This window comes from Callithrix jacchus, chromosome 8 (genome assembly GCF_049354715.1).
Source record: "Callithrix jacchus isolate 240 chromosome 8, calJac240_pri, whole genome shotgun sequence".
Taxonomy (NCBI): domain Eukaryota; kingdom Metazoa; phylum Chordata; class Mammalia; order Primates; family Cebidae; genus Callithrix; species Callithrix jacchus.
The window spans coordinates 116183248-116210984 of NC_133509.1; the positions used below are offsets into that span (position 1 = coordinate 116183248).

General features: G+C 43.2%; 1 protein-coding gene and 2 long non-coding RNA genes across 6 annotated transcripts in view; 2 read left to right on the forward strand and 1 right to left on the reverse strand.

The window, feature by feature from the left end:
• Positions 1-2233, reverse strand: part of GTF2A1 (general transcription factor IIA subunit 1) — a 48150-nt gene extending 45917 nt beyond the window's left edge. For 2 of the 4 annotated variants that reach the window (XM_035261206.3, XM_078335563.1), the window contains exon 1: positions 1353-1823. In XM_035261206.3, coding sequence (XP_035117097.1) covers positions 1353-1382 — 30 coding nt within the window. In that variant the 5' untranslated portion in view covers positions 1383-1823. Of the gene's footprint in view, positions 1-1352; positions 1824-2005 lie in introns of those variants that run through there. The other 2 variants (XM_035261209.3, XM_035261207.3) reach the window with 2 other exon arrangements.
• On the forward strand, positions 347-26217 carry LOC103795868 (uncharacterized). The gene is made up of 3 exons (XR_008474520.2): positions 347-420; positions 10146-10263; positions 25983-26217. It is a non-coding gene; the product is annotated as an uncharacterized LOC103795868 (long non-coding RNA).
• On the forward strand, positions 2194-6470 carry LOC144577451 (uncharacterized). The gene is made up of 3 exons (XR_013521433.1): positions 2194-2374; positions 3835-3947; positions 6335-6470. It is a non-coding gene; the product is annotated as an uncharacterized LOC144577451 (long non-coding RNA).
• Positions 26218-27737: the final 1520 nt, after the last annotated feature.

The following is a 27737-nucleotide window of genomic DNA, read 5'->3' on the forward strand; positions in this document are numbered from 1 at the left end:
ACAGCGATTCGGATATATTTCCCCTAACAAACAAAAGAAGGTAATTCCTAGCTGCTGCTAGGAACAAAACAAAAACTTGGGGCTCTGAAAGCAGCCCCCGACAGGCGCGAAATTACAGCGTGAAAAAAGGACCTACAAATAAACTGAGCTCCGCACGCGCCTGGCTCTCGCCTCGGGAGCACGCACCTCCCAGCCCCGCTCTCAGCAGCTCTCACTATTTAAAGCCGGATCTGGTGTTTAAATGGAGAGGCGGTGACGTAGGCCTGAAAAGCACCTACCCATCCTGGCAGAGTCTATATTAGAGAGCGGCAATGGCTCTATATAAACAGGGCAGCCAAAGGGAGGAGGACCACAAAGCTCAGGGACTGAAAAGCAGGGTAAGCGGCCGCAGCCATGATGGATCGACCCGAGTCGCCAACGGTACGGTGTCGGGCGGCCGCGGGCTAGTCTGCGGCATTTGGGACCGGGCAAAAACGTGTTTTATTGTCATATAAAAATAAGAGTTGGGGGGACTAGTGATCACATTGCGTTGGTGACTGAAAAGGTTATTTATGTGACTGCTTTTTGCAAACCTACGTGATCGCAAATAACCAAAAAGGGACCAACGGGAAGAAGTAGGCAAATTTCAAGGCGAAAGCAGGGACACTTGGACCACTGTAGGCTTTTTTTGTTTGTTTTGGTGCTTTTGCTAGTCGAAGATACGATGGGGGGGGGGTTGCTTCCCCTTCGCCATTTTACCCATTCGGAAGGAACTGAGATAAGTGCTTTTCAAACAACCTTAGTCCTTTTTTTAAACATAAAATGGCCCCAGTGAAGGTTCCCAAAGCACAACTGCCAGGAAAAAACCTAAGTAACCCCCAAAAGTAGCCATTAATCCTCCACTGCATTAAAGTGGATCACGGTGGGTCTCAGGGGTTCGCCCGATTCCCCAGACACGGTTTTTGTTCTTAAGCCGCTCGGGGAGCCATCGTCTAGCCAGCGCGGACGGGCCCCTCGGGGGGAAGCGGCGGCTCCCCTCACGCCCTCCCTCCCGGGGGCCGGGTTCTGGGGCCGGGGCTGCGCGCCCGCCCGGGCCCAACCGCCTCCGCGGCCCGACCCGGCCCGCGGCGGCCCCAGGCCCCGCCGGCGCCCCCGCCCTCCCCGAGCCGCGAGCCCTCGGCGCCCCCCCGCGCCCGCCGCCCGCCGCCCCGGCCCGATCCGCCCGAGGCGGGAAGCGGCGGCGGCAGCGGCGGCGGCCGCGCGGGCGGCTGAAGAGTCGAGGCCGGGAGTCGCCGCCGTCCCCGCCCCCGCCCGGTCCGGCCGTTGCTGCCGCCTGAACGAAGCCCCCGCCGGCCACCGAACCACGTCCTTACCACGGTGTTTGTATTTGCCGAGTTCGCCATTTCCACACACAACACAAACAAGAGGGGGCAACCCCAAGAAAACAAGATAAAAACAAAACCAAAAAAAAAAAATACTAAAACACCCGAGGGTGACCCAAGTCACCGCAAGATTGGGGAAAAAAACTTAAACAAAATCAATCCTGAAGGAGTAGGGGAGAGCGGAGAGGAGGAGGAGGAGGAGGAGGGGGGCACTCCTCCCGCAGCTAAAAACCTCGAGAATCGTCTTTTTAAAAAAAAATCCACGACCCTTAAGGGGTCCGGGGGCGTTGCCCGCTCCCCACCCCGCGCCAAGGAGGGAAACCACCACCGGTCACCGCTCCCTGCGCCGCCGCTGCTGCCACCGGCTGCAGCTCCAGCCGTCCGGTCCGCTCGCTTCTCTCCTTTATATAGCGAGCCAACAAGCTGCGCGAACCGCCGCCGCCGCCGCCGCCGCTGAGAGACAGGGTGATGGGGGAGGGAGGGGTGGAAAGGGCGGGGGCAGAGGTGGGCGGGGCTGAGCGCGAGACACCGCGAGAGCCGCGTGCGCAGGCGCGTCGGGGCGGAGGCCGCCGCGAGCCGCGTCGTCACGCGCGGTGGGGGTGCTCGACTGGCGGAGCTTGGGTAGTGAAGTAGTGAAGTCGGACCTACGCCTCTCCAACTCTCGCGTGATCACGTGGTTGGCACCCAGGCGGAAGTCTGCCGCAGTTCTTTGCGGTGAAGTACTTGCAAAGCGTTTCTGGAAAAGGCGCGAGTTCTAGTGACATTCCAGTCCAAAGCTAGGTGGGACCGCCTCCTGTCGCACGTTTCCGCCCGGTCCCGCGCTGGAGGAGCTAGGAAATGAGACAAGCGGTAGCGACTGCCTCGCTAGGAATGGCCGCGGAGAACTGGTCACGTGGTGCGGCTTCCGGCCTCTGGCGGGTTCCGATTCGGGACGGTTTTAAATGCGGAGTCATCTCTTGATTTGTCAGCGAGGCTTTGACTGTGAGCCTCGGAGCGTTCGCTCCTCGCCGAGGGTGGGTCTTTCGCGGGCAGAATTATGTAGAATTTCCCAATGGGAGTAAAAGCCGATTGGGGCCCACTTTCACATTCCAGAGTTACTAACCTCTGACTTGGTTTGTTTCCACACTGGGTCCGCTACGAAGACCAGGCTTACTTAGGTTACCCAGAGATTAGTTCCCTACTAGCCCACGTACTTTAAATAATTTGTCACGGTGGTGGAAATGCGGTGCGGGGAGTAGGGGAGACAACCCCACCAGCCTTTGGATTATAACAGCACAATAACTTTCCCTGGTTTTAAAAAATACTGCCAAAATCCCACTACTCCGCATGGCCAACGTGTAGTGACTGATCACATTGAAACACATGCCCTTGACCCAAATCGCTTGGCCTCTAGTTATAAGAGAGCACGGCGGCTGTGCCCGTGTCTTGAAGTGCAATCCAATAAGCTTTTGACCTCCTCTGTCCAAACAAATCCTGCCTTTATATCAACATTACAAGCAGAACGGAGCCCCTGGAATTTTGAGGGACCTGAAATGTCATCTGGATGAGTGAAGGAGTTTGTCTTCCAAAGACAGAGCAAAACGAAAAGTTCTTTGCTGGTGAAACCAGATTTGAAGAATGTCAAAGGCATCTTACCAAAGAGAAAAAAAAAAAAAAAATGCAGCCTGCCAACACCTGAAGAAAGGGATTAGAGAAAGCAGGGGCCTTTAATACGCAGAAAATGGGAGATTATCAATGGGTGTGGAGAATATCTATGAACCTTGAGATTTATTTTCACACCAAATCCATTCCCCTCTTAACAATTACTTCCAGTTACCTGCACAGCTGCATGGTCTGGAACACTTAAAGAAAAAAAATCACAGGAAATCAGTGTTCTTAGCAATGTAAAATTGTGATTCAATCAACATTTGTGATTTATTTAATATTCAGGTGATAGCCCAATTGTAAAGTTACACTAAACAATACCATTCCTGGTAAATTTTACTGCATATTGAGAGGACTTCTTGTTACCTCCCTATATACATACTCCCAAACGCTTTGTACATGGAATCCCTCACCTTCCACTTAGTTTTCTCCCCTACCACTTCGTATTCTTGATAAATGGTTGAGTAGTTTTGCCATCAATTAAGGTTGAAACCACTGCCCTGGACATGGAAGAGAAGCTATGAGATTTGCTCTTCACAGAATTAATCGGTGAAATAGTGGAATGTAGTTATTGGATTAAAGTGGCACAAAACCCAATCCTGGCCTCCTTAAGTCCATCACACTCCCTGGAGGCTCTGAGTTAGGTTCTTTCTTTACACCTAGATTACAAAAAGACCTAAGCACTTGGTTAATATTTACCCAAGCACTTGCATTAGATGGTGTGTCTGGCATCCAGCCATCATGGATTCCACTCCAATATGTTGGTTTTCCAAGCCCTCAATAGGTATTACATGCCTTCGTTGTAACCTATGTGTGCCATCCAGTTTAGTTTCAGAGAGAAATGTTTTCTGATCTTGCACCAAAATTGTCGGACTGAATACTTGGAAGCTGCAGGCCTTTAATTCACAAAACTGAAAATTTGTGAGAGAAAACTTCTCCCAAGTAAGACTACATTTAGCATCATATTTAAATTGTTTCTATCTGAACTTTTTACTCTTGGTCTCCTACAGCTTAAATGATGTTTCTAACTTTAACAGCAATTTCTACTATATAGGATTTGCTATTTGTGATCTCATACTTTGTAACAGCCATGTATTTAGGGAGATGCATAATAGTACCCTCTTTGTGATGAATGTTTGTGTTGTGTGTTTTTTAACTTCAAAATGATTTATGTTGGGAGATAAAATGTTGCATCTTTCTTTTAATATGCAGCCTAAACACTAGATAACTGTAAAACAAGAGAAGAAAAGGAAAAAAAATCAATGTATAAGTTTTGCTGTACCATCAACAAAATGACACCAAACCTTATATGTCCAAACATTTAAATGTTTTACAGTCCAAATGACTATTTCTAGCAACAACGCCAAGAAGAAAAGTCTAAAAAGATTGTGAAAATTGGCTTAAACTAAAATCTCATGACTTCCTATCAAACTTCATTTTCTTAAACAGTGAAGAAAGAGAAAAAAAAAACAGTTTCGAGGCACATTTATGTCCTCATATGCTCAGTAGTAGTGGGCATTTTGGAATGATACAAAATTGAAGAAGAAAGATGCCTCAAGCTCACTAATCATTTCTTTCTTTTTTTTTTTTTTTCTTAAAATGGAATCTCGCTCTGTCACCAAGGCTGGAGTGCAGTGGCACAGTCTCAGCCTACTGCAGCCTTCGCCTCATGTGTTCAAGTGATTCTCCTGCCTCAGCCTTCCAAGTAGCTGAGATTACAGACAAACGTCACTAAGCCCAGACAATTTTTGTACTTTTGGTAGAGACAGGGTTTCGCCGTGCTGGCCAGGCTGGTCTGGAACTCCCGACCTCAGGTGATCCACCTTCCTCAGCCTCCCAGAGTACTGGGATTACAGGTATAAGCCACTGTACCCAGCAAGTTTACTAATCTAAATGAAAGCCCCTATTTTAAAATATAGTGCATAGTCATAAGCATTCATTTAAGCTATTGAGAGCATAGATATTTCAGTACTACCAAAAACAGTTATACTGCATTCAGATTTCATCTATGTTTTTGGCATTTACAAAGAAACTGCCAATTTTCACGTGCACAGATTTTTGGTGGTTACTGTAAGAAGAAATTAGCACCCAAATTAGTTCTGTACATGTGAGGAAGAGATTTTTTTTAAAAACTTTTTAAATTATCTTTTTCTGTTGTAACTTAGTTTGAAATTGCTACTTCATGTCTTAAAACACCACAAGCTCTAAGTTATTTTCTGTAGAACAAAGTATAGACCAGTTTGTCGTTTTCACCAAAAATAAATTAATATGGTTTGGAGTTTTGGTGGAATTGGGTTTGCCTCTTGCCACTAAATTCCTATGTGACATTGTGCCATGATTTTCTCTGTATCAATAAGGTGAAATAATCACCACCACCAGGAAGTGCTTTGACAGGTATTTGATGGGTGTTTTATTAATGATAACTGTAACAGCTACACCAGTATTATCAAAGCTGGGGAAAGATGTTCTTAACTCCCTTTGTAGAACACTACCATTGTATTTTTATGATGATGGCTGGGTGCTGTGGTTCATGCCTGTAATCCCAGCACTTTGGGAGGCTGAGGCAGGCAGGTCATTTGAGGCCAGGAGTTCCAGACCAGCCTGGCCAACATGGTGAAAACCTGCGTCTACTAAAAATGCCAAAAATTAGTCGGCTATGGTGGCATGTGCCTGTAATCCCAGCTACTTGGGAGGCTGAGACATGAGAGGCAGAGGTTGCAGTGAACCAAGATCATGGCACTGCACTCTAGCCTGGGCACCAGAGCTGGAGAAAGACTGTCTCAAAAAAACAATAACAACCAGGCAGGGTGGCTGACGTCTGTAATCCCAGCACTTTGGAGGCTCAGGTGCATGGATTACTTGGGGTCAAAAATTCAAGGCCAGCCTGGGTCTTGACCCCATCTATGCTAAAATTTAAAAAATTATTTGCTTGTGCTGGTTCTTGCCTGTAATCCCAGCTACTCAAGAGGTTGAGACAGGAGAATCACTTGAACCCAGGTTGGAGAGGTTGTAGTGAGCCAAGACTGTACCACTGCACTCCAGCCTGGGTGACAGCGAGACCCTATCTAAAAAAAAAAAAAAAAAATTAATGATGCCAGTGGTCAATGGATAGCTTCCTTATCAACAAGAAGTTTACCCAAATTTTGATGCCTCAAGTGGTGAACATGTAACAGTATCCCTGCCTCACAATGCATTTTAAAACTTTTTTTTTTTCCTTTCTTGCTTTCAGCCTTGAAACATACTTTGAAACTTTGTATCTCCCTTTCCCACCAGTGTCTTCTGAGAACAGGGCTCACTTATCTAATGATGTGCTTGCTTACAAATTCCAGTGGCCAATTTTGAAACAAACCAGATAGAGAGACCCAGCTGTGCCCAGTACTACCAGCTTAAGTCCGGATGACTCAAACTGGGCCTTCAAACAGTCAATTACTGAAGATGGCCATCAGAACGGACACAGACCTACACCTTCCTGTGCTACTCTTCCATATTTCCCACACCTTTTTGCTTCTTAAACCCCTTCACTCAGCCCAGAAAGTTGGAGTGATGTATTAAAGGCATGAGCCTGTCCATCCACCAACTGCTAATGTTTGAATAAAGTTGCTTTCTTTTCACTACACCTCGCTTCTCATGTTTTCTGCCTCTGAGCCATGAGCAGCCAGACTTAAGCTGGTTCTAAGTACACAGCATAATTTTTGTGTGTTAATATAATGAGATGATTCCTTAAGCTGAAAGCTGATTTATTGATTACATATATCAAATTAGTTACACATGTGCCCAACTATATGTAGTAAAAGTTATGTGTGGATTTGCCCACTGAACTAGCAATGCCAAATCTAGGACTCTGTCCCACAGATACAGTAGCAAAAAAAAAAGATGTATGCCTCAGACTATTCATTGTGAGACTGCATTAACACCCATCCCACCCCCCAAAAGGTAAGTATTTTATATAAGGAGATTATGTAATATGTCCATGTCCCACATGTCCATATAAGGAGGTTGGTTGACTATACTATAGTACATGCACACAGGGGAGTACTATGCAGCTGGAAGAAGAAATAAGGAATATATATATATACCCACTATAGAATGATCTTTGGAATATAATGCTGAATGAAAAAAAGGTATAGAAAAGTATTCTTTGCCTCCATTTAAAAAAACAGGAAATACAAAAATGTGTGTAATAGATTTGCTTACTTTTTTTTTTTTAAAGGAAATATGGCCAGGCACAATGGCTCACACCTGTAATCCCAGCACTTTGAGAGGTTGAGGTGGGTGGATCACCTGAGGTCAGGAGTTCAAGACCAGTGTGTCCAATATGGCACAACCCTGTCTCTACTAAAAATACAAAAATTAACCAGGCATGGTGGCAGGCGTCTGTAATCCCAGCTACTCAGGAGGCTAAGGGTCTCAATAAATTGGATAAGACCTACCTGCATTGTTGAGGGTAATCTTATTTACTCAGTCTACTGATTCATAATGCTAATCTCTCCTCATATCAGAGAAAGAAGATGCAGATGTCAGGTACAGGAAGATAAGTAAAAATTCTGTAGTTCATAATCTCAGCACTTCGGAAGGTTGAGGTGGGCAGATCACCTGAGGTAAGGAGTTTGAGACCAGCCTGGTCAACATGATGAAACCCTGTCTCTACTAAAAATACAAAAAATAGCTGGGTATAGTGGTGGACCCCTGTAATCCCAGCTACTCGGGAAGTTAAGGCAGGAGAATCGCTTGAGCCTGAGAGGTGGAGGTTGCAGTGAGCCAAGATACCTTTGCACTCCAGCCTGGGTGACAGAACAAGACTCTGTCAAAAAAGAAAAAAAAAAGAAAAGAAAGAAAGAAAGAAAAGAAAAGAAAAAAAGATATATCATGACGAATTTTGCCAAAATTCCCTGCTGGCTCTGAACTTGATTTGTTAGTAGTATTTTGTTGAGAATTCTTACATCAGCGTCCAGAGGGATTAATGTTCAGCAGTTTTCTTGTGTCTTTGTTTAACTTTGGTATCATGGTAATGCAGGCCTCATAGAATGAGTTATAAGTGTTCCCAACTCTTCATTTTTTTTTTTTTTTTGAAAAGTTTCAGGAGGGCCAAGTGTGGTGGCTCATGCCTGTAATCCCAGAACTTTGGGAGGCTGAGGCAGGCAGATCACAAGGTCAGGAGTATGAGACCATCCTGGCCAATATAGAGAATCACCTCAACCCTGAAGACCGAGGTTGCAGTGAGCCGACATCGCGCCACTGCACTCCAGCCTGGGCAACAGAACAACACTTCGTCTCAAAAAAAAAAAAAAAAAAAAGTTACCTGAGCATGGTGGTGCATGCCTGTAATCCCAGCTACTTGGGTGGTTGAGGCGGGAGAATCACTTGAGCCAGGAAGGTGGAGGTTGCAGTGAGCCAAGATTGCGCCACTGCACTCTAGCCTGAGTGGTAAGAGTGACTCCGTCTCAAAAACAGAAAGTTTCAGGAGGATTGGTGTTAGTTCTTTTTTAATGTTTAGTACAATTCCCCAATGAAACCAACAGCTATTGTACCATTTTACATTCCCACCAATAGTGCAAAAGGTTCCAATTTCTCCACATCCTCGTTAACACATTACTTTCTGTTTTTATTGTGTTTTGTTTTATAGTATACATAAGTATTTCATTTGGAGGTGCTAATTAACACATTACTTTCTGTTTTTATTGTGTTTTATTTTATGGTATACATAAGTATTTCATTTGGAGGTGCTAATGTAAACAATATTGTTTTTACTTTTAAATTTGACTAGTTCTTTCCTGGCATACAGGAAAGTAATTTGCTATTGTGTATTAACCTAGTATCCTGCAACCCTGCTATAATCACTTATTAGTCTAGGAGATTTTTTCTGGTCAATTCTTTAAAATTTTCTGCATAAGTAATCATGACATCTGCAAACAAAGACAGTTTTATTTCTTTCCAATCTGTATATATTTATTTCCTTTTCTTGTCTTATTGTATTAGCTAGAACTTAAGTAATTTTTTTTTTTTAAGATGGGAGTTTCACTCTTCTTGCATAGGCTAGAGTGCAATGGCACAATCTTGGCTAACTGCAACCTCTGCCTCCTGGGTTCAAGTTATTCGCCTGCCTCAGTCTCCCGAGTAGCTGGGATTACGGGCATGTTCCATTACACCCAGCTAATTTTGGGTGTAGTAGAGACTGCATTTCTCCACATTGGTAAGGCTGATCTGGAACTGCCGACCTCAGATGATCTGCCTATCTTGGCCTCCCAAAGTGATGGGATTAAAAGTCTGAGTCACCGCACCCAGCCTATAATTCTTTTTAAATGTATTAGCCTCTTAAAACATGTAGAAAAAATGTAGAGTTACAAAACATAGTTACAATAACATGACCTTTAAAAACATTTATTTTTCTGTCTTAATTGACAACAATTGTATATATTTATAGTGTACAACATGTTTTGAAATATGTATACGTTGTGGATGGCTAAGTCAAGTTAACATGTGCACTACATCACATACTTATTTTTTGTGGTAGGAGCACTTAAAATATACTCTTAGCAGTTTTTTTTTTTTGGGTGGGGGAGAGAGACTGAGTTTCGCTGTTGTTACCCAGGCTGAAGTGCAATGGCACGATCTCAGCTCACCGCAACCTCCGCCTCCTGGGTTCAAGCAATTCTCCTGCCTCAGCCGCCCAAGTAGCTGGGACTACAGACACGCACCACCATGTTCTGGTGGTGCTAATTTTTTGTATTTTTAGTAGAGAAGGGGTTTCACCATGTTGACCAGGATGGTCTCGATCTGTTGACCTTGTGATCCAGCCGCCTCGGCCTCCCAAAGTGCTGGGATTATAGGTGTGAGCCACCGTGCCCGGCCAATTTTTAAGGATATAATACATTATTATTAGCCATAGTCCCTACAGATCAACAGATCTCTTGGAGTTATTCCTCTTAGCTAACTGAAATGTTGTATCCTTGGACCAGAATCTTACCAACCTTCACCATCCCCAATCCCCTGTTAACTGTCATTCTACATTCTGATTCTGTGAGTTCAACATTTTTAGATTTTACATATAAGTGAGATCATACAATGTTTGTGCCTGGCTAATTTCACTTAACATAAATGCCCTCAATACTAGCTTTTTTTTTTTTTTTTTTTTGGAGACAGAGTTTTGCTCTTATTGCCCAGGCTGGAGTGCAATGGCATGATCTCACCACAACCTCTACCTCCTGGATTCAAGTGATTGATTCTCTTGCCTCGGCCTCCCAAGAAGCTGGGATTACAGGTATGCGCCACCATGCCCAGCTAATTTTTTATTTTTAGTAGAGACAAGGTTTCCCCATGTTGGTCAGACTGGTCTTAAATTCCCAACCTCAGGTGATCCGCCTGCCTTGGCCTCCCAAAGCGCTGGAATTATAGGTGTGAGCCACCACACCCAGCCAATGCTAGCTTTTATAATTGCCCATGTATTTGCCTTTAATGAGATCTTTATTTCTTCATATGGCTTTATGTTACTGTCTTGTTTTATTTTAACCTGGAGGAGTTTATTTAGCACTTCTTGTAGGGCAGGTTTAGTGATAACAAGTGACATCAAGGATAGTGATAAGTTAGGTAAACAAAAGCTCTGTCAGCTTTTATTTATCTAGGAATGTCTTAATTTCTCCCTCACTTTTGAAGGACGGTTTTGCTGAATACAGAATTCTTCTATGACAGTTTTTTTTTCCCTTTAGTACCTTGTGTATGTCAGCCTCAAAAGTTTCTGATGAGAAATCTGTGGATAATCTTAATGAGAAATTCTTGTATATGATGAGTGGCTTTTCTCTTGATGCTTTCAAGATTCTCCCTTTGATGGTTTGATTGTACTGTATGCTGGAATTGGCCTGTATGAGTTAATCCTAGTTGGAGTTTATATTCATGTTTTTCATTTAATTTAGAATGTTTTCGTCTATTATTTCTTTTTTTTCTTTTTTTTTTTTTTTAGCCGGAGTTTCACTCTTGTTACCCAGGCTGGAGTGCAATGGCGCGATCTCAGCTCACCGCAACCTCCGCCTCCTGGGTTCAGGCAATTCTCCTGCCTCAGCCTCCCAAGTAGCTGGGACTACAGGCACGTGCCACTGTGCCCAGCTAATTTTTTGTATTTTTAGTAGAGACGAGGTTTCACCATGTTGACCAGGATGGTCTCGATCTCTTGACCTCATAATCCATCCGCCTTGGCCTCCCAAAGTGCTGGGATTACAGGCTTGAGCCACCCCGCCCAGCCTTTTTTTTTTTTTTTTTTTTTTTTAATAAGCCTACCACAACTGGTATTCCAAGGGGGTCTCCCATCCAAGTACTAACCAGGCTCGACTCTGCTTAGCTTCCAAGCTCAGACACATTCAGGGTGGTATGGTCGTAAACCTAATATTTCTTTATTCTCGCTACTCCTCTCTCCCTGTCTGCTCCCTCTGGAACTCTTACAATGCATATGTTCATCCACTTGAGTGTGTCCCATAGGTCCCTTAGCTCTGCTTACTTTTCTTCAATTCTTTTTCTTTCTGCTTCTCACAATCAATAACTTCCATTGTCCTATTTTCAAATTCACTAATTCTTCCTCCTGAACAAATCTGTCTTTGAATGCCTTTACTAAATTTTTTATTTTAGTTTTGTACTTTTCAGCTCTAGATTTTTTCTTTTCTGGTTTCTTTTTAGCTTTTCTACCTCCTTATTGATGTTTCCATTTTGTTCGTACATCATTCTCTTAACTTTTCTCCACATTTTCCCTTAGTTCTTTTGAACATCTTTAAGATAGTTTTGTTACGGTTTTTTTTTTTTTTTTCTTTGAGATGGAGGCTGGAGATTGCAGTGGTGCAATCTCAGCTCACTGGAACCTCCACCTCCTGCATTCAAACGATTCTCCTGCCCAAACCTCCCAAATAGCTGGGACTACAACGCATACCACCATACCTGGTTGATTTTTGTCTTTTTAGTTGAGATGGGGCTTCTAGTAAGTCCTGATTCTCCTAAAAAAAAAACCATGTTGGCCAGCGTGGTCTCAAATTCCTGACTTCAAGTGATCTGCCTGCCTCAGTTTTCCAAAGTGCTAGGATTACAGGCATGAGCCACCTCACCTGGCCAGTTTTGTTAAGGTGTTTGTCTAGTTCAGCCACGATCAGCTTTTTTTTCATGGACAGTTTCTGTTGATTTTTTTCCCTTGAATGGGCCATATTCCTATTTATTTGCATATCTTGTAATTTTTCTTTTGGTTGAAAACTGGACATTTGAATGTAATAAGGTAGTAACTATGGAAATCAGATTCTCTCTCTTCCCCAGGGTTTGCTGCTTTTTAAAACTGTTGTAGACTGCCTCTTTGTGAAGTGTCAGTCTGAGGTGTAAAATGAAGGTCTTTCTCAGATCTCTTCTAAGCTTGCACCTTTCCCGGAGCATACACATGACTTTCTCATATCTCCCACATATGTAGTTGCTTTTGAAAGTCCTAGTCATTAACACATGGCTCTGAAAAAGGGGGGGAAAAGAAAAATAAATGGAGTGGAGGATGCTAGCCTTTTTCATCCCCTAGAAGTTGCTTCAGCTGGAGGGGGAGGGGCATACAATAGTGGGGAGAGGTGCAGCACAATGGCTACCTGCCTCTTTGTACTTTTGTGATCAGAAATAGCAATCAATGATTAGAGTCCAGATCCCTGGTATTTGTAGGAAAGGGTCCTTTTTACCCACCCTGGCATCTGCAAGATATAGGAAAGCTGCTCCTCTGCATGGCTGCCTGCCTGCCAAAGGGCTGGGGTTGGGGGATGGGTGGCTGCTATTGTGCAGCTGAAATTGACCAGAATTTACTGCAATTTACCATCCAAGCCTTCCTCTGGAAGCTGCAAGCCTTCAATAGACTGTAGAGTTTCCAAATAGCTAGGTAAGACAGATTCCCTCAGTGCAATTGTTGTCAAGCTGGAGAGATAGATTTCAGGTGCTCTCTACCCTGCTATCTTCCCAGAGTCCTCTCTTCTAATAATTTTTTGAAGGTAGGATCTATTAGAGACTATTTCCTAACTGTTGGAAATAATCCAACAGAAAATCAAAACATAATACTACAAGAGAAATTGCTATTACAGACATCTGTCCTTGAGAAAGGCTGGAAAAGATAGGCTTGAGAGGTGTTCATCTCTGCTAGGAACAAGGAGCTTCTGTGTATTGTAAAAGGAGAAAAGAATGTGTCAAAGAAAGTTAGAATTGAAATGAGAGAAAAGAATGTTAGAATGGGCTAGTAGATTTAGTGGGGAAAGAAAAGTAAGTTCCTGGGATTGCTTTCACTTTTTCTATAAAATATGAGAAATTTACCAGCTGAGAGTGAAGTGTAAAAGATAGTAAGGGATTGTGAGAGGTTTGAGAAAAGAGAACACACAAAATAGCCATTTCTTGAGCACAGAAGATCAAATGTATTAAATACGTGTATAAGTTTGTTATGTAGAATTGACTTGAGATTTGGAGTGAGAATCATGGCTGCATACTTTCCTCTGGTGTGTTAGTTACTTGTGGGAAAACACAGAATAGGTGGGCATTTAGGCTTAACTAATGTGCAAACATCACTAACTGTCCCCAAATAGTCACATCCTCTTTTCTTTTTAATAATAGAATGCACTGAATTTTAGCCAGTTGTCTTATTTCGTTTGTACTGCTACAACAAGATATCTGAGACTGAGTGATTTGTAAAAAGAAATTTATTTTTCACAGTTCTGGAGGCTAGGAGTCCAGGATTAAGGTGCTGATAGGTTCAGTGTCTGGTGAGAAGCTGGTCTCAGCTTCTGGAAGGGTAGAATGCCATATCCTCACATGATAGAAGGAGTGGAAGGGGTGGAAAAGAGTGAATTTCCCTGGCCGGGCGCAGTGGCTCAAGCCTGTAATCCCAGCACTTTGGGAGGCCGAGGCAGGTGGATCACGAGGTCAAGAGATCGAGACCATCCTGGTCAACATGGTGAAACCCTGTCTCTACTAAAAATACAAAAAATTAGCTGGGCATGGTGGCTTGTGCCTGTAATCCCAGCTACTCAGGAGGCTGAGGCAGGAGAATTGCCTGAACCCAGGAGGCGGAGGTTGTAGTGAGCCGTGATCATGCCATTGCACTCCAGCCTGGGTAACAAAAGCAAAACAATGTCTCAAAAAAAAAAAAAGAGTGAATTTCTCCCCTCAAGTTTTTTTTTTTTTTATAAAGGCATGTATCCATTTATAAGGGCAGATCCCTCATTATTTAAATAACTCCCCAAAGGCCTCACTTCCCAACTGATCCAATAGGGTGCGAAATGTGATGTTTGCAACTCTTGAGTCATCTTTATAAGGAGGAGACCACTTGCCCTGATTTCAGTGAGTAACTATGATGATAGCCATTGAATCTCAGGGGTTCAATGGGATGTGTGTCTTTGAAAGGGGAATGGATAATGAAAAAAATAACAGACTCAGTGAATTGGAGGTTGTAATGAAGTAAAATAAAATTTTGAAGTGAGATATTAGATGAAATCACTTGAAAGACAGGGATAGTGGTCAGAGAGTGAGATGCTTGGATTAAGGAGTATAATTATTGGGCAAATATATGCCCATAGAAGTGGGCAGCTGATGTGAGATTTTAAAAAAAAATTAGAGTTGATGAGGTTGAGGAACTAAGAGGTCTCATTGTTGGTTTGATTATACATCAAGATTGACAATGTGAACCCTGAATGTCTAAGACAGGTGTCAGTTAATTTAGAAAGTGTATTTTGCCAAAGTTGAGTACACGTGGCCATGACACAGCCTCAAGCAATCCTGATGACATGTGCCCAAGCTGGTCAGAACAGTTTGATTTTATACATTTTAGGGAGACATGAGACATCAAGCAACATATGTAAGATGAACATTGGTTTATCCAGAAAGGCAGGACAACTCGAAACAGGGAGGGAGTTTGCAGGTCATAGGATCCGATCAGGATAATTAGGATATTCATCATCCCAAAGAGACAAATGGTTGCATTCTTTTGAGTTTCTGATTAGCCTCTCCAAAGGAGGCCATCAGATATTCATCTATCTCAGTGACTTTGAATAGAATGGGAGGCAGATTTGCCCTAAGCAGTTCCCAGCTTGGCTTTTCCCTTTAGTTTTTTTTTTTTTCCTTTTAGTTGTTTTGGGGCCCAAGATTTATTTTCCTTTCACAGTGACAGGAGTTGGGATGAATAGGAAGATAGAGAGCCAGGTGTTAAAATCCTCCTAAATGAAAGGAGGCTTATATGTCAATAGTATAACAATATTTGGGGTTGTGGCATCTGATAGCATAAACTTCAAAGGATCTAAATTTTTGAAGAGGAAAGAGAACAATTTATGAAGCTGCAATAGGAGGCAAGAAGGATACTGGTCTTATCTCTCATCTTCAAGCCCAGACGTGCCTGGTATAAGAGAAAAAACAAAACAAACAAAACACACATCTCTTGCAGAGGACTGCAGGGCAACCAGTATAAGAGAAAAAACAAACAAAACACACATCCCTTGCAGAGGACTGCAGGACAACAAGTGACCTTAGGGAACAGTTGGGTTTCAGTTAGGGCATGAAATGAAGGGAAAGCTCAGAGAAATATTATAGATGTTGATAAGAGATCATGAGTCTCAGAGGGCATGGGAAGTGTTCAGGCCGTTAGGAACAAGAGGGAAAGGGGGCCATATTCATGGATAAATTGAGGTAGAAAATGTGAGAAGTGTTTGAACCTCTACTGGTGCACAAGGCAAATGCAGATGTGAGACATGTTGATGTAGTGATCCTGAGGGCCAATTAGAGGAGGGTTAGAAATTGGCTTAAGATAAAAAGACTAAATGCTCCATCACTCTTGCAGTCAGATAAAGGGATGAGTAAAGGTATCTGAGATGCTTATCTGTCAGTGGTAAGGCAGCCATGGCAAGCTCCAAAAACAGTTTCACCAAAAGCTCTAAGCACTCTATAAACTCATATTATTTAAGCCTCAGATTACTTATCAAGGAAATGAATCAAATTGACATAATGATTATAATTGATAATTACATGATCTATTAAGGTAATGACTCCAATTCTTTTTTAATTTTAATTGACAAATAACTATAGATAGTCACTGGGTACATAGTGAAGTTTTGATACATGTAATGTATAGTGATCAGATCAGATCAGATCAGTATAATTAGCATATTCATCATCCCAAACAGGTATTATTTTTTTTGTTGGGAATGTGTTTCAATATCCTCTTTCTAGCTATTTCAAACTATATATAATATTATTAACTATATAATATTGTCACCCTACAGGGTATATGACACTAGACCTTAATCCTTCTATCTAGCTGGAATTTTGATGTCTGGTTTTATTCCATCATGACTGAATAAAATACTTGATATGATTTCAATTTTTTTTTAAGAAATGGGTCTCACTATATTGCCCAGGCTGAAGTGCAGTGGCTATTCACAGGCACAATCCCACTACTGATCAGCACAGGAGTTTTGACCTGCTCCATTTCTTTTTTTTTTTTTTTCCATAAACATCATTTATGTTCTTCTCTACTTTTCTTTTTCTTTCTTTCTTTCTTTTTTTTTTTTTTTGAGATGGAGTTTCACTCTTGTTCCCCAGGCTGGAGTGCAATGGCGTGATCTCGGCTCACTGCAACCTCTGCCTCCTGGGTTCAAGCAATTCTCCTGCCTCAGCGTCCCGAGTAGCTGGGACTACAGGTGTGCGCCACCATGCCCAGCTAATTTTTATATTTTTAGTAGAGACGGGGTTTCACCATGTTGACCAGGATGGTCTTGATCTCTTGACCTTATGATCCACCCGCCTCGACCTCCCAAAGTGCTGGGATTACAGGCATGAGCCACCGCGCCCGGCCTCTTTTCTTTTCTTTTCTTTTTTTTTTTTCGACCTGCTCCATTTCTGACTTGGGCCGGTTCGCCCCTCCTTAAGCAACCTGGTGGTCCCTTGCTCCCAGCAGGTCACTATATTGATGCAGAACTTAGTGCGCACACCCAACTGACAGAGCACACTACAGCCCAGAACTCCTGGGCTCAAGCGATCCTCCCACCTCAGCCTCCCAAGTAGCTGAGAGTACAGGCACATGCCACTGTGCCCAGCTCAATTTTTAAAAATTAAAAAAAACTTTTGAGACTTGTTTTGTGTTCTAACATATGGTCAGTCCTGGAGAATGTTCCATGTGCTGATGAAAAGAATACATATGGCTTTTTTTTTTTAAGATGGAATCTCACTCTGTTGCTCAGGCTGGAGTGCAGTAGTACAGTCTTGGCTCACTGCAGCTTCTACCTCCTGTGTTTAAGCAGCAGTTCTCCTGCTTCAGCCTCCCAAGTAGCTGGGACTACAGTACATGCAACTGTGCATGCCTAATTTTTGTATTTTTTTTAGTACAGTTGGGGTTTTACCATGTTGGTCAGGCTGGTCTTGAACTCCTGATCTCAAGTGATCCACCTGCCTTGGCCTCCCAAAATGCTGGGATTACAGGCGTGAGCCACTGTGGCCCAAAGAGTGTGTATTCTATAGCTTTTGGATGAAATATTCTATAAATGTCTGTTAGGTCCATTTGGCCTATGGCACAGTTTAAAGTTAATGTTTCTTTATTAATTTTCTGTCTAGATGATCTGTCTAATGTTGAGAGTGGGGTTTTAAAGTCCCCAATTATGTATGGGGGGGCCTATCACTCCCTTTAGATCTAATATTTGCTATACATATCTGTTGAGTACATATATATTTACAATTCTTATATTCTCTTACAGAATTGGTTCCTTTATTATGATATAATTAATGTCATTCTCTTTCTCTTTTTATAGCTTTTGACTTGGAGTATGTTTTATCTAATATAAGTATAGCTACTCTTGCTCACTTTTGATTTCCAGTTACATGGGGTGTCTTTTTCTATCACTTCACTTTCAATCTTTGTGTGTCTTGACAGGTGAGGTGAGTTTTTTGTAGCATATAGTTGGGTCTTGTTGTCAATTGTTTTAATCAATTCCCCCAGTCTATATGTTTTAAATGGGGAATTTAGTCCATTTACATTCAAAGTTATTATTGGTAGGTGAGGACTTACTTCTGTCATTTTATTTATTGTTTTCTGGTTGTTTTATATGTCCTTTGTTCCTTACTTTCTTTCTTATTGTTTTGCAATTTGGTGGTTTTCTGTAGCAATAAGCTTTGATTCCTTTCTTTCTCCTGCATATGAGTAAATAATGGTGGTAGTTGTGTTTTCACTTCCGTATAAAATACTCTTGAGTATCTCTTGTAAGGCTGGTCTGGTGGTAATAAATTTTCTTAGTTTTTTTCTTATCTGTGAAAGATTTTACTTCTCTTTTATTTTTGAAGGATAGCTTTGCTAGGTATAATATTTTTGACTGGCAGGGTTTTTTTTCTTTTAGTACTTTGAATATATTATCTTATTCTCTCCTGGCCCATTAGGTTCCTGCTAAGAATTGCTCTGTTAGTTTAATTGAGATTCTCATATATGTGATTTGATGATTTTCTTTTGCTGTTCTTAAGATTCTTCATCTTTGACTTTTGACAATTTGACTATAATGTGCCTTGGATAGGACCTGTTTGGGGTTCTTTGGTCTTCCTGTACCTAGATATTTTTCTCTCTTCCAAGAATGTTTCTGCTTGTTATTTTATTAACTATGTTTTTCTCACCTTTTCCCTTCTCTTTTCCTTCTGGAATGCCCATAATACCCATGAATTCTGTAGACTTTCTTCATTTGTTTTTATTCTTTATCCTTTTTTTCTTTTTGGTCTGCCTATGTTATTTCAAAATACTTGTCTTCAAGTTTAGAAATCCTTTTTCTGCTTGGTCTAGTCTGTTGTTGAAGCACCTAAGCATATTTTGTATTTCATTCATTGAATTCTTCTGCTCTTGGATTTCTGTTTGCTTCTTCTTATGATATCTATCTTTTTGTTGAATTTCTCATTTAAATAATAAACTGATTTTTGTGATTTCATGAAATAGTCTATCTGTATTCTCTTGCATCTTACTGAGTTTCCTTAAGATTATTATTTTGAATTATTTTTCAGGCATGTCATTTTTTTTTATGATTAGAGTCTGTTATTAGAGAAGTTATATTTTCCTTGGAAAACAATGTTTCCTTCCTTTTTTCATGGTTGATGTGTTCCTACATTGATTTCTACCATCTGGTGGAAAAGCTATGTTTTCTAGTTTTATGAAGAAGGTTTCATAGGGAAACACTTATTTGTACTAATAAGTCTTGGAGTGTCACTTAGCGGTGTACATTGGCCTTGATTCTAGGTATGTACAGTAGTATACTCTCCATTTAGTTTCTTCAGCTGTAATCCATACTAGCAGCATTTGTGAGTTTCTCAGTGGGCTAGGCTGTCAGAGTCTGTGGTCATGATGTAGCTTTGCCAGAGTTGGGCTCCCCAGGCTGTTTCTCAGGCCTGGTGTGTGTGTGTGCGCACAGTGGGTCAGCCAACTTGGGATATAGCTCACTGAGGTTTGGGCCACCGGGTTGTTACTCTGGCTGGGAGCATAGACACATTGTTGCTCAGTTGGCTTTGGGGTGTGCCTGCCAGGAATGGTTTGTGGAGCTCACTTCAGCCCAGGGCGTGGGCACACAGCTGCTTGGCTTTGTCTGCCAGGGGTTGCCCACAACACGCTTTCTTTGGTTTTGGATGCAGGCATAAAGCTGCTTGGCTGGCCTGGGGTGTGTCTGCTCTGGGTGATTCACAGAGTTTCTTAGGCCCAAGACACAGTTGCCCGATTTTTTAGTTGGCCTGGGGACATGTTTGTTGGTGGGCAGGGACGGGGCAGGGGTGGTGGGTGGCCCTGAGGCTCCTCAGGCTTAGGACATGATCACGTGGCTTCCTGGCTGGTGTGAGTGCATGTCTGCTGGGGATGGTCCATGGGGCTGTTCCTCTGGCTCAGGATGCTGATACACAACTGCTTGATTGGCCGGTGGACCTGTCTGCCATGGGGGCCCCATGAGGCTGCTTTTCAAGCCCAGGATGTGGGCACAAGTCTGCTTGGCTGGCCCTCAGGCACATCTGCTGAAAGTGACCTACAGATTATTTTTCAGGTCCAGGGCATGGGAGTATTGCTGCTCTGCTAGCCTGGGGACACATCTGCCTGGGTTGGGAACAAGGCAGTTTCTCAGACCTGTGACATATTCACATTGCTGCTCAGATGGCCTGGGAGCATTTCTGTGGGTCGTTGCCCATAAGGTTGTTTCCTAGGCCTGAGCAAGGGACACAGGGCAGCTTAGTCAGCCATGGTTGTGTCTATTACAGGCCGCCTGCAGGGCTGTTTCTCAACCTAGGACATGGACACACAGCTAGTTCTCAGATCCTGTAGCCACTCTGCTGGCGTGGGGCATATCAGCTCCCATGTGTGGGAGGGCACACAGTGGTCTGGCTAGCTCAAGGGCAGTTTGCTCTGGGCAGGACTGGCAGACTGTTTCTCTATCTGGATGAATGGTGGTGGGAATTGGTTTCCCTGCTTTGCAGGACCAGAGCTACAGCTGATCCTGGGCACAAGTTCTGCGCAGCTAGGGCTGTGGCATTTGGCTACTCTTGTGGGCTTGGCATCATGAAAATGGAGCTCCAGTGCTGGAGGGATGCAGTGGCTACTGACCCTGGGAGGAGGGTGCACTCTACAGGTGGCTCTGCTCTCAAGATGGGGCAGTGCTGCAGCAGCATTGCTCACAGGGAATGGGTTGGGGTGGGGAGGGCACACCTTGCGCTCTTAATCCAGGGCAATGCAGCTGCATGAATTCCGGCAACATTCCAAACTGGGCTCAGGGCTTGGAAGAACTGTGGGGTTCTCCTGTAGAAAAGACTGTAGGTGGCCGGGCGCTGTGGCTCACGTCTATAATCCTAGCACTTTGGGAGGCTGAGGTGGGCAGATCACGAGGTCAGGAGATAGAGACCATTTTTAGTAGAGATGGTGAAACCCATCAAAATATTAACAAAAAAATTAGCCGGGCGTGGTGTTGGGCACCTGAAATCCCAGCTACTTGGGAGGCTGAGGCAGGAAAATCGCTTGAACCTGTGAGAGGGAGGTTGCAGTGAGCCGAGATCGCGTTACTGCACTCCAGCCTGGGCCTCAGAGCTAGACTCCATATCAAAAAAAAAAAAAAAAAAAAAAAAAGGAAAGGACTATAGATGTTTGTCAAGACAATGAGAGTTGCTGGGGATCTGCTTACCTTTTCTCCACAACAGGAAGTCCCTTCTGTCTCCAGGCCAATCCGATTTGGGAAGAGCAGATGGGGCTGCAGAGGCCGGGTGGCTCCATGCTGCTCTCCCGGACTTCAATCACCGCAGATTGATCTCCACTCCCCAGCGGCACTCCAGTGCTCTCCCTTCCACACTCGTCAAATTGGTGGCTGCGTATTCATTGCCTTGGGCCTTTCTTGTTGGAAGGGGCAAGCACCAGGTGACTCTAGTCAGCCATCTTGCTGACATTACTCCTGGCTCCAATTCTTTTTTTTTTTGAGACAAGAGTTTTGCTCTTGTTTCCCAGGCTGGAGTGCAGTAGATCTCGGCTCATCGCAACCTCTGCCTCCCGGGTTCAAGTAATTCTCCTCCCTCAGCCTTCCGAGTAGCTGGTATTACAGGCATGTGCCACCACACCAGGCTAATTTTGTATTTTTTTAGTAGAGACGGGGTTTCTCCATGTTGGTCAGGCTGTTCCGGAACTCCTGACCTCAGGTGATCCACCCGTTGGCCTCCCACAGTGCTGGGATTACAGGCGTGAGCCACCATGCCCGGCCTATATTACCTTCTTAAATCTAATTTATTTTGAGGACAAGAAGGACAATATTTTCAAGTTTTAATGTGTACTGCTTAGTACTTAGGCTAATTATTTTTCTAGTGTTAAGAATTCCCTAAATGATTATTGTTTTTGTTGATGAGGGTAATATTATAGAGTGGTCAAGAATATTGTGGTCTGATGACAAATGCAGCTTTATAAGCACAGGTGAAATAGTCATTGCTCGAATATGCAAATGTGACACTGCCGTGTTGGTTTTGGTTTTCCATTTGTTGCTCCTTTTTTTCCCTTCAAATACTTTATTATTTCCTACAGGCTTATCTCTTTTCCTACCCTTTATTGATACTGGGATTAAAATTAAGTAGTGGAACATTCCTTCACTACCCCTATATTTTCTTGCATATGGATTCATGTTTCCATAGGTTCTATGCTTCTATTTTTTTTTCTTTTTTTCTTTTTTTGAGACGGAGTCTCACTCTGTTGCCCAGCCTGGAGTGCAGTGGTGCGATCTCGGATCACTGCAACCTCCAGCTCCTAGGTTCCTCTGCCTCAGCCTCCCGAGCAGCTGGGATTACAGGAGCATGCCACCACGACCAGCTAATTTTTGTATTTTTAGTAGAGACGGGGTTTCACCAACCTGGCTAAGCTGGTCTTGAACTTCTGACCTCGTGATCCACCTGCCTTGGCCTCCCAAAGTGCTAGGATTACAGGTGTGAGCCACCACACCTGGCAACTTCTAATATTTTCATGCACATCTTTAAAGAATAGATCTCCACAAGCTCATAATTTGGGTATCAACTATAGAACTGAAGATGTCACATACTGTTGTTTAGTTTTCATACTGCATAAAAGGACTCTTTTATGAAGGTAGAGATGAAATCCAGATTTTTTTTTTTTTTTTTTTTTGAGACAGGGCCTTGCTCTGTCACCCAGGTCTTGCTCAGTTGTCCTGGGAGATGCACTGTCAGGGGCAGCCCACAGTGCAGTGGCATGATCTTGGCCCACTACACCTTCACTTCCCAGGCTCAAACAATGCTCCCACCACAGCCTTCTGAGTAACCAGGACTACAGGCATGTGCCACCATGCCCGGCTAATTTTTATATGTTTTGTAGAGATGAGGTTTCACTATGTTGCTTAGGCTAGTCTTAAACTCCTGGGCTCAAGCAATCTGCTAACTTTGGCCTCCCAAAGTGCTGAGATTACAAGTGTGAGCCACTTGGCCCAGTAAACTCCAGCTTTTGATCTACCTGCAGTATCCTCTGTGTTCTAGTGTGGAGCTCAGTCAGAAAGTGAGGTGGCCTTTTGTAACTCAAACAAAGGGGTCAAACAAAGTGTTCTTCTTGGCTGTGTTTGTAGATTTGCTATCAAAACTGTCTTTTAAATGGGTGCTTCTAGAGGATTGGGACCATATCTCATTTATCTCCATGCCCTTTGAAACTCATGGGGGGCTTAAAAAACATTTATTGAATGACTGCTATATTGCTTAGCAATTATTCCTAAAGATGACAGAGTACTCTGAAGATACTAAGTTCTACCATTTATTATCTTTATGGCTGTTGGGCAAATTAACCTTCTGTGCTTCAGTTTATATATATATATATATATACCTATAAAATGAGGATATTTACAGGTATAAAATGGCTAGTAACCCTACTTCACAGGGTTATTGCAAGGATTAAATGAAGTAATGCATCTAAAACACAAAGCAGAGTGCTGGCCATTGCTGCTGTCACTGTTGAGTAGTGTAGAGGAAAGCACACTAAGCTAGCAAAGGAACTGACAGGCTAATATTAAATATGTAAAATTTGATTAGAGGTTTTGTAGTGGAATGTATGTATATTGTGTTTAGTTAGAAGAAAAAATATGTTAAGAGGAGAGACTAGGTAGAAGGAAGGCCAACAAATTATTGTGATGATGAGGATGATGCTTACTGTTCCCAGGGTCAACTTTTGGAGGTACTGTCTCCATATCTATCAGGACACATTAAAAATACTTCTAACCAGCAGATCTGGAGAATTTTGTATTTTGTATATATCAGTTATTGCTGTTTCTAGTTCTCTCTTGTCTGAGGTGGGATTCCAGAGGCAGCACACTATTGGGAAGCTGAGTTAGCTTTGCCATAATTGAAGCCTTAAATAGTTTATAAAGATAAAGTCTTCGAGCACAGGTAACTCAAGTCTGGGTTGCAGAGAGAAGCATCGCCTTCAAACTTCCATCCCCCATTTGACCATGCTGCCTTGCCACAGAGAACATTCCCCAATGGAAGCATTTTCTACCTGCAAGTGGAAATCCCATTACTTGAATATTCGTGGAAAGGGGTCAAGGACTTTGAGTAGAAATGAGGTCCTTTCATTCATTTAGAAGTCTGCACCTTCGGAGAGCCGGCTGGAGTCCGGGATGCAGAACATGAGTATCCACACGAAGACCACCAGCGGCTATGCAGGTGGTCTGAGCTCTGCCTATGGGGGCCTCACAAGCCCCGGCCTCAGCTATGGCCTGGGCTCCAGCTTTGGCTCTGTCGCGGGCTCCAGCTCCATCAGCCGCACCAGCTCCACCAAGGCTGTGGTTGTGAAGAAGATTGAGACCCGCGATGGGAGGCTGGTGTCTGAGTCCTCTGACATCCTGCCCAAGTGAACAGCTGCAACAGCCCCTCCCAGCCTGCCCCTCCTGAGGCTGCCCCAGAGCCCAGGAGGGAGGTTGCTGTGCAGGGGAGCGCAGGGAACAGGAGACCCACCTGACGCTCATCCCTAGCCCTCAGCCCACCGGCGCTCAGCCCTAGCCCTCAGCCCACCAGCGGGGAGTTTACTGCCTGGGGACCCCCCTTGCCCATGCCTCCAGTTGCAAAACAATTCAATTGCTTTTTTTTTTTTTGGTCCAAAATAAAATCTCAGCTAGCTCGGAAAAAAAAAAAAAAAAGAAGTCTTCACCTTCATGGGGTGTCCTGGGGTTTTGCTCTTTTCTTTGGTTATGTAGCTTTCAAGGTTTTAGACTTTCTTGTTAGCTTTCTCTAAACTGAGCAGCAGACTGATGTCTTGAGTACTCATCAAGTTCATAATTTAAAAATCTTAGGAAAGGATATATTAGTATAGAACTTTTTATTTGGTATTTTGGTAGAAAAATAGCAACTTTTTGAGAAAAAAAAACATTGGGGTTTCAGATAGGCTACTTGTAGGATTAACATGACCAGGTTCAGCATCTCTAAAGCATTGATTCCTTTTCTTTTGTTCCATCATTCAGACTAGTCACTAAGTGCTTGCATTCTTCCTTTGCATGTAGCCTTTCTTTTTCATTGCCATTGTCATTCCCTTATTAGAAGTTGGTGATATTGTGAAACAAATATTGGGTCTTCTTCCTGTTTCCTGACATATAGCTACTAAAACCGTCAGAATCTATGGAATGATAAGGGTGTCTTTTGGGTGCTAATGATATGACTGGTGTCTGGGGGCTCCTAGATAGCTTCAGGATGGGGTCTGGTTACTGGAAAGATTGTGGCACAATTAGAGGGATACCCCGATCTCAGAGGGAGGGAAGAGGGGCTGAAGGTTGAGTTGATCACCAAAGGCCAATGTTGTAATCAATCATGCTTGCATGATGAAACTCCCATTAAAAACCTAAAAGGACTGTGTTCAGAGAGCTTCTGGATAGGTGAACATATGGAGGTTTTTGTAGGGGCATGGACGTTCTGCCCTCCTTCTCCCTCACTTTGCCTCATAAATCTCTTCCATTTGGTTATTTATCTGTATCTTTTGTAATATTTTTATAAAACACAAGAAAACAGTGTTTTTCTGGGTTTTGTGAGATGCCCTAGGAAATTAATTGAAACTCAGCAAGGAGAATGAAAGACCCCTGTTTATAACCAGTCAGTCAGAAACAAGCTCATGCCACAATCCGTGGCATCTCAAGTGGGGGGCAATGATGGATAATACTCAGCCCCTCAACCCATGAGATCTGATGCTATTTCCAGGTACATGGTGTCAGAACTACCAGTTCATTCCAGGTGGATAGTGAACTGGAGGACACTCAGCTGCTGTCTGCTGGAGAATCTGCTGCAGAATCCACTGCAGAATTGCTTGATTTGTGGCAGAAAACCCCCAAACACCTGATGCCAGAAGTGCTGAGTGACTGTGTGAGAGTAGAGAACAGGCAAAATACGTCCTGTTTTTTTTTTTTTTTTCTATTTCTGGAGTTGGTGTCAGAAGTGTTGCATTGAGGAACTGACTAAAAATGGGGAAAATTACTTTGGTGTTTTTCCTATTTCTCCTTATAGATTGTGCTAAGTAAAGGGGATACATTCTGTATTGCCCAACAAATTAAAATGAAACATGTTTGCAGCACTCCTGACAGCACTAACCTTGGAGCTGAAAAGAGAAAGAAAAGCAACAGTAGGGAGAAGACTTTCCAGACTGCAGATCCTCAGTAATGGAAGCAGGGATTGACTGCAATTGAAGATTACAAGAACGTTTTATTAGAATGCAAAATTAAATTTGTTATTTTTAATTGCACATTGATTTGCGTTTGTTGATTCATATTATTTTTGGTGTACTTTGCCACACACTGAGAAACCCAGTTCTCTTAATGAACTATTGCTTTTGTAATGAGGAGAACAAATCTAATAAATATAAAATATTAAAAAGCACACAAGTATTAAAGGCAACTAATGAGATAGGCAATAGGAGTGTGGGCAAAAAGCAGTCTACCTGGGCAGATATAATTGGGGACTGTTTCAGATCTCTAAGATATGTCCCTTTCTCTGCCACCGCCACCAGGTTAGTCTAGGCTCTCAGGACTTCATGCCTGTTAGTGAAGAAAAGAGACAAGAGACAAGAGAGAGGGTAAAGGAGGGGGTCGAAAAAGAGGGGAGAGAATTGGGTTTGCTCTCGATAGGTGGTGAATAGATTTTATCCTGTTCCTTTGCTTGTTTTTTTTTTTTTAAAGACAGAGTCTCACTCTGTTGCCTAGGCTAGAGTGCAGTGGCATGATCTTGGCTCACTGCAACCTCCGCCTCCTAGGTTCAAACAATTCTCCTGCCTCAGCCTCCTGAGTTGGGATTGTAGATGCGTGCCGCCAGGCCCGGCTAATTATTTTTGTATTTTTAGTAGAGTCGGGGTTTCCATGTTAGCCAGGATGGTCTTGATCTCCTGACCTTGTGATTCGCCTGCCTTGGCCTCCCAAAGTGCTGGGATTACAGGTGTGAGCTACCACACCCAGCCTGCATAAGTATTTTTTGTTAAACAAAAACTTTTCAGTGTTTCAGAAAAAATATCCCAAAGTGATTACAGTCTATAATAAAACAGCATTTGGCAGTTTGTGCTGTCTTTTTTTTTTTTGAGACGGAGTTTCACTCTTGTTACCCAGGCTGGAGTGCAATGGAGCGATCTCGGCTCAGGGCAACCTCCGCCTCCTGGGTTCAGGCAATTCTCCTGCCTCAGCCTCCTGAGTAGCTGGGATTACAGGCATGCACCACCATGCCCAGCTAATTTTTTGTATCTTTAGTAGAGACGGGGTTTCACCATGTTGACCAGGATGGTCTCGATATCTTGACCTCGTGATCCACCCGCCTTGGCCTCCCAAAGTGCTGGGATTACAGGCTTAAGAACCCCAACTCGAGATAACTCTAGGAGAAGCTCACCCTGCATTTAAGAAAAATCCCTCTTCTCCTCTACTTTATTCAAATTCCACAAAACAACCAAAGAATAACAAGACCCAGGTCACTTTTCTCAGTTCCTGGCTATCTGTTAAGGCTCACACCATGGACTATTCCTTAGCAAACTTCATCTTCCCTACAATTAGGAAATTGAGCCTTGATTTCTGGAAACTTGCAAAACATCCTCATGCTTCCTTTATGGAGGGGCGTGAGGGCTCCCTGATGATCAAGGGGGCAGTGTACCTGGCTGGGACTGGAATACCAGCCAGGCTGGAAAAGGGTTCCTTTCTAAGCAAAAACACCCCAACACCTTGTAACTGGAAGTCTAATCAGGCAAAACCTAGTAGCAGCAGGTACAATACTAGGGCTGTACCAAAA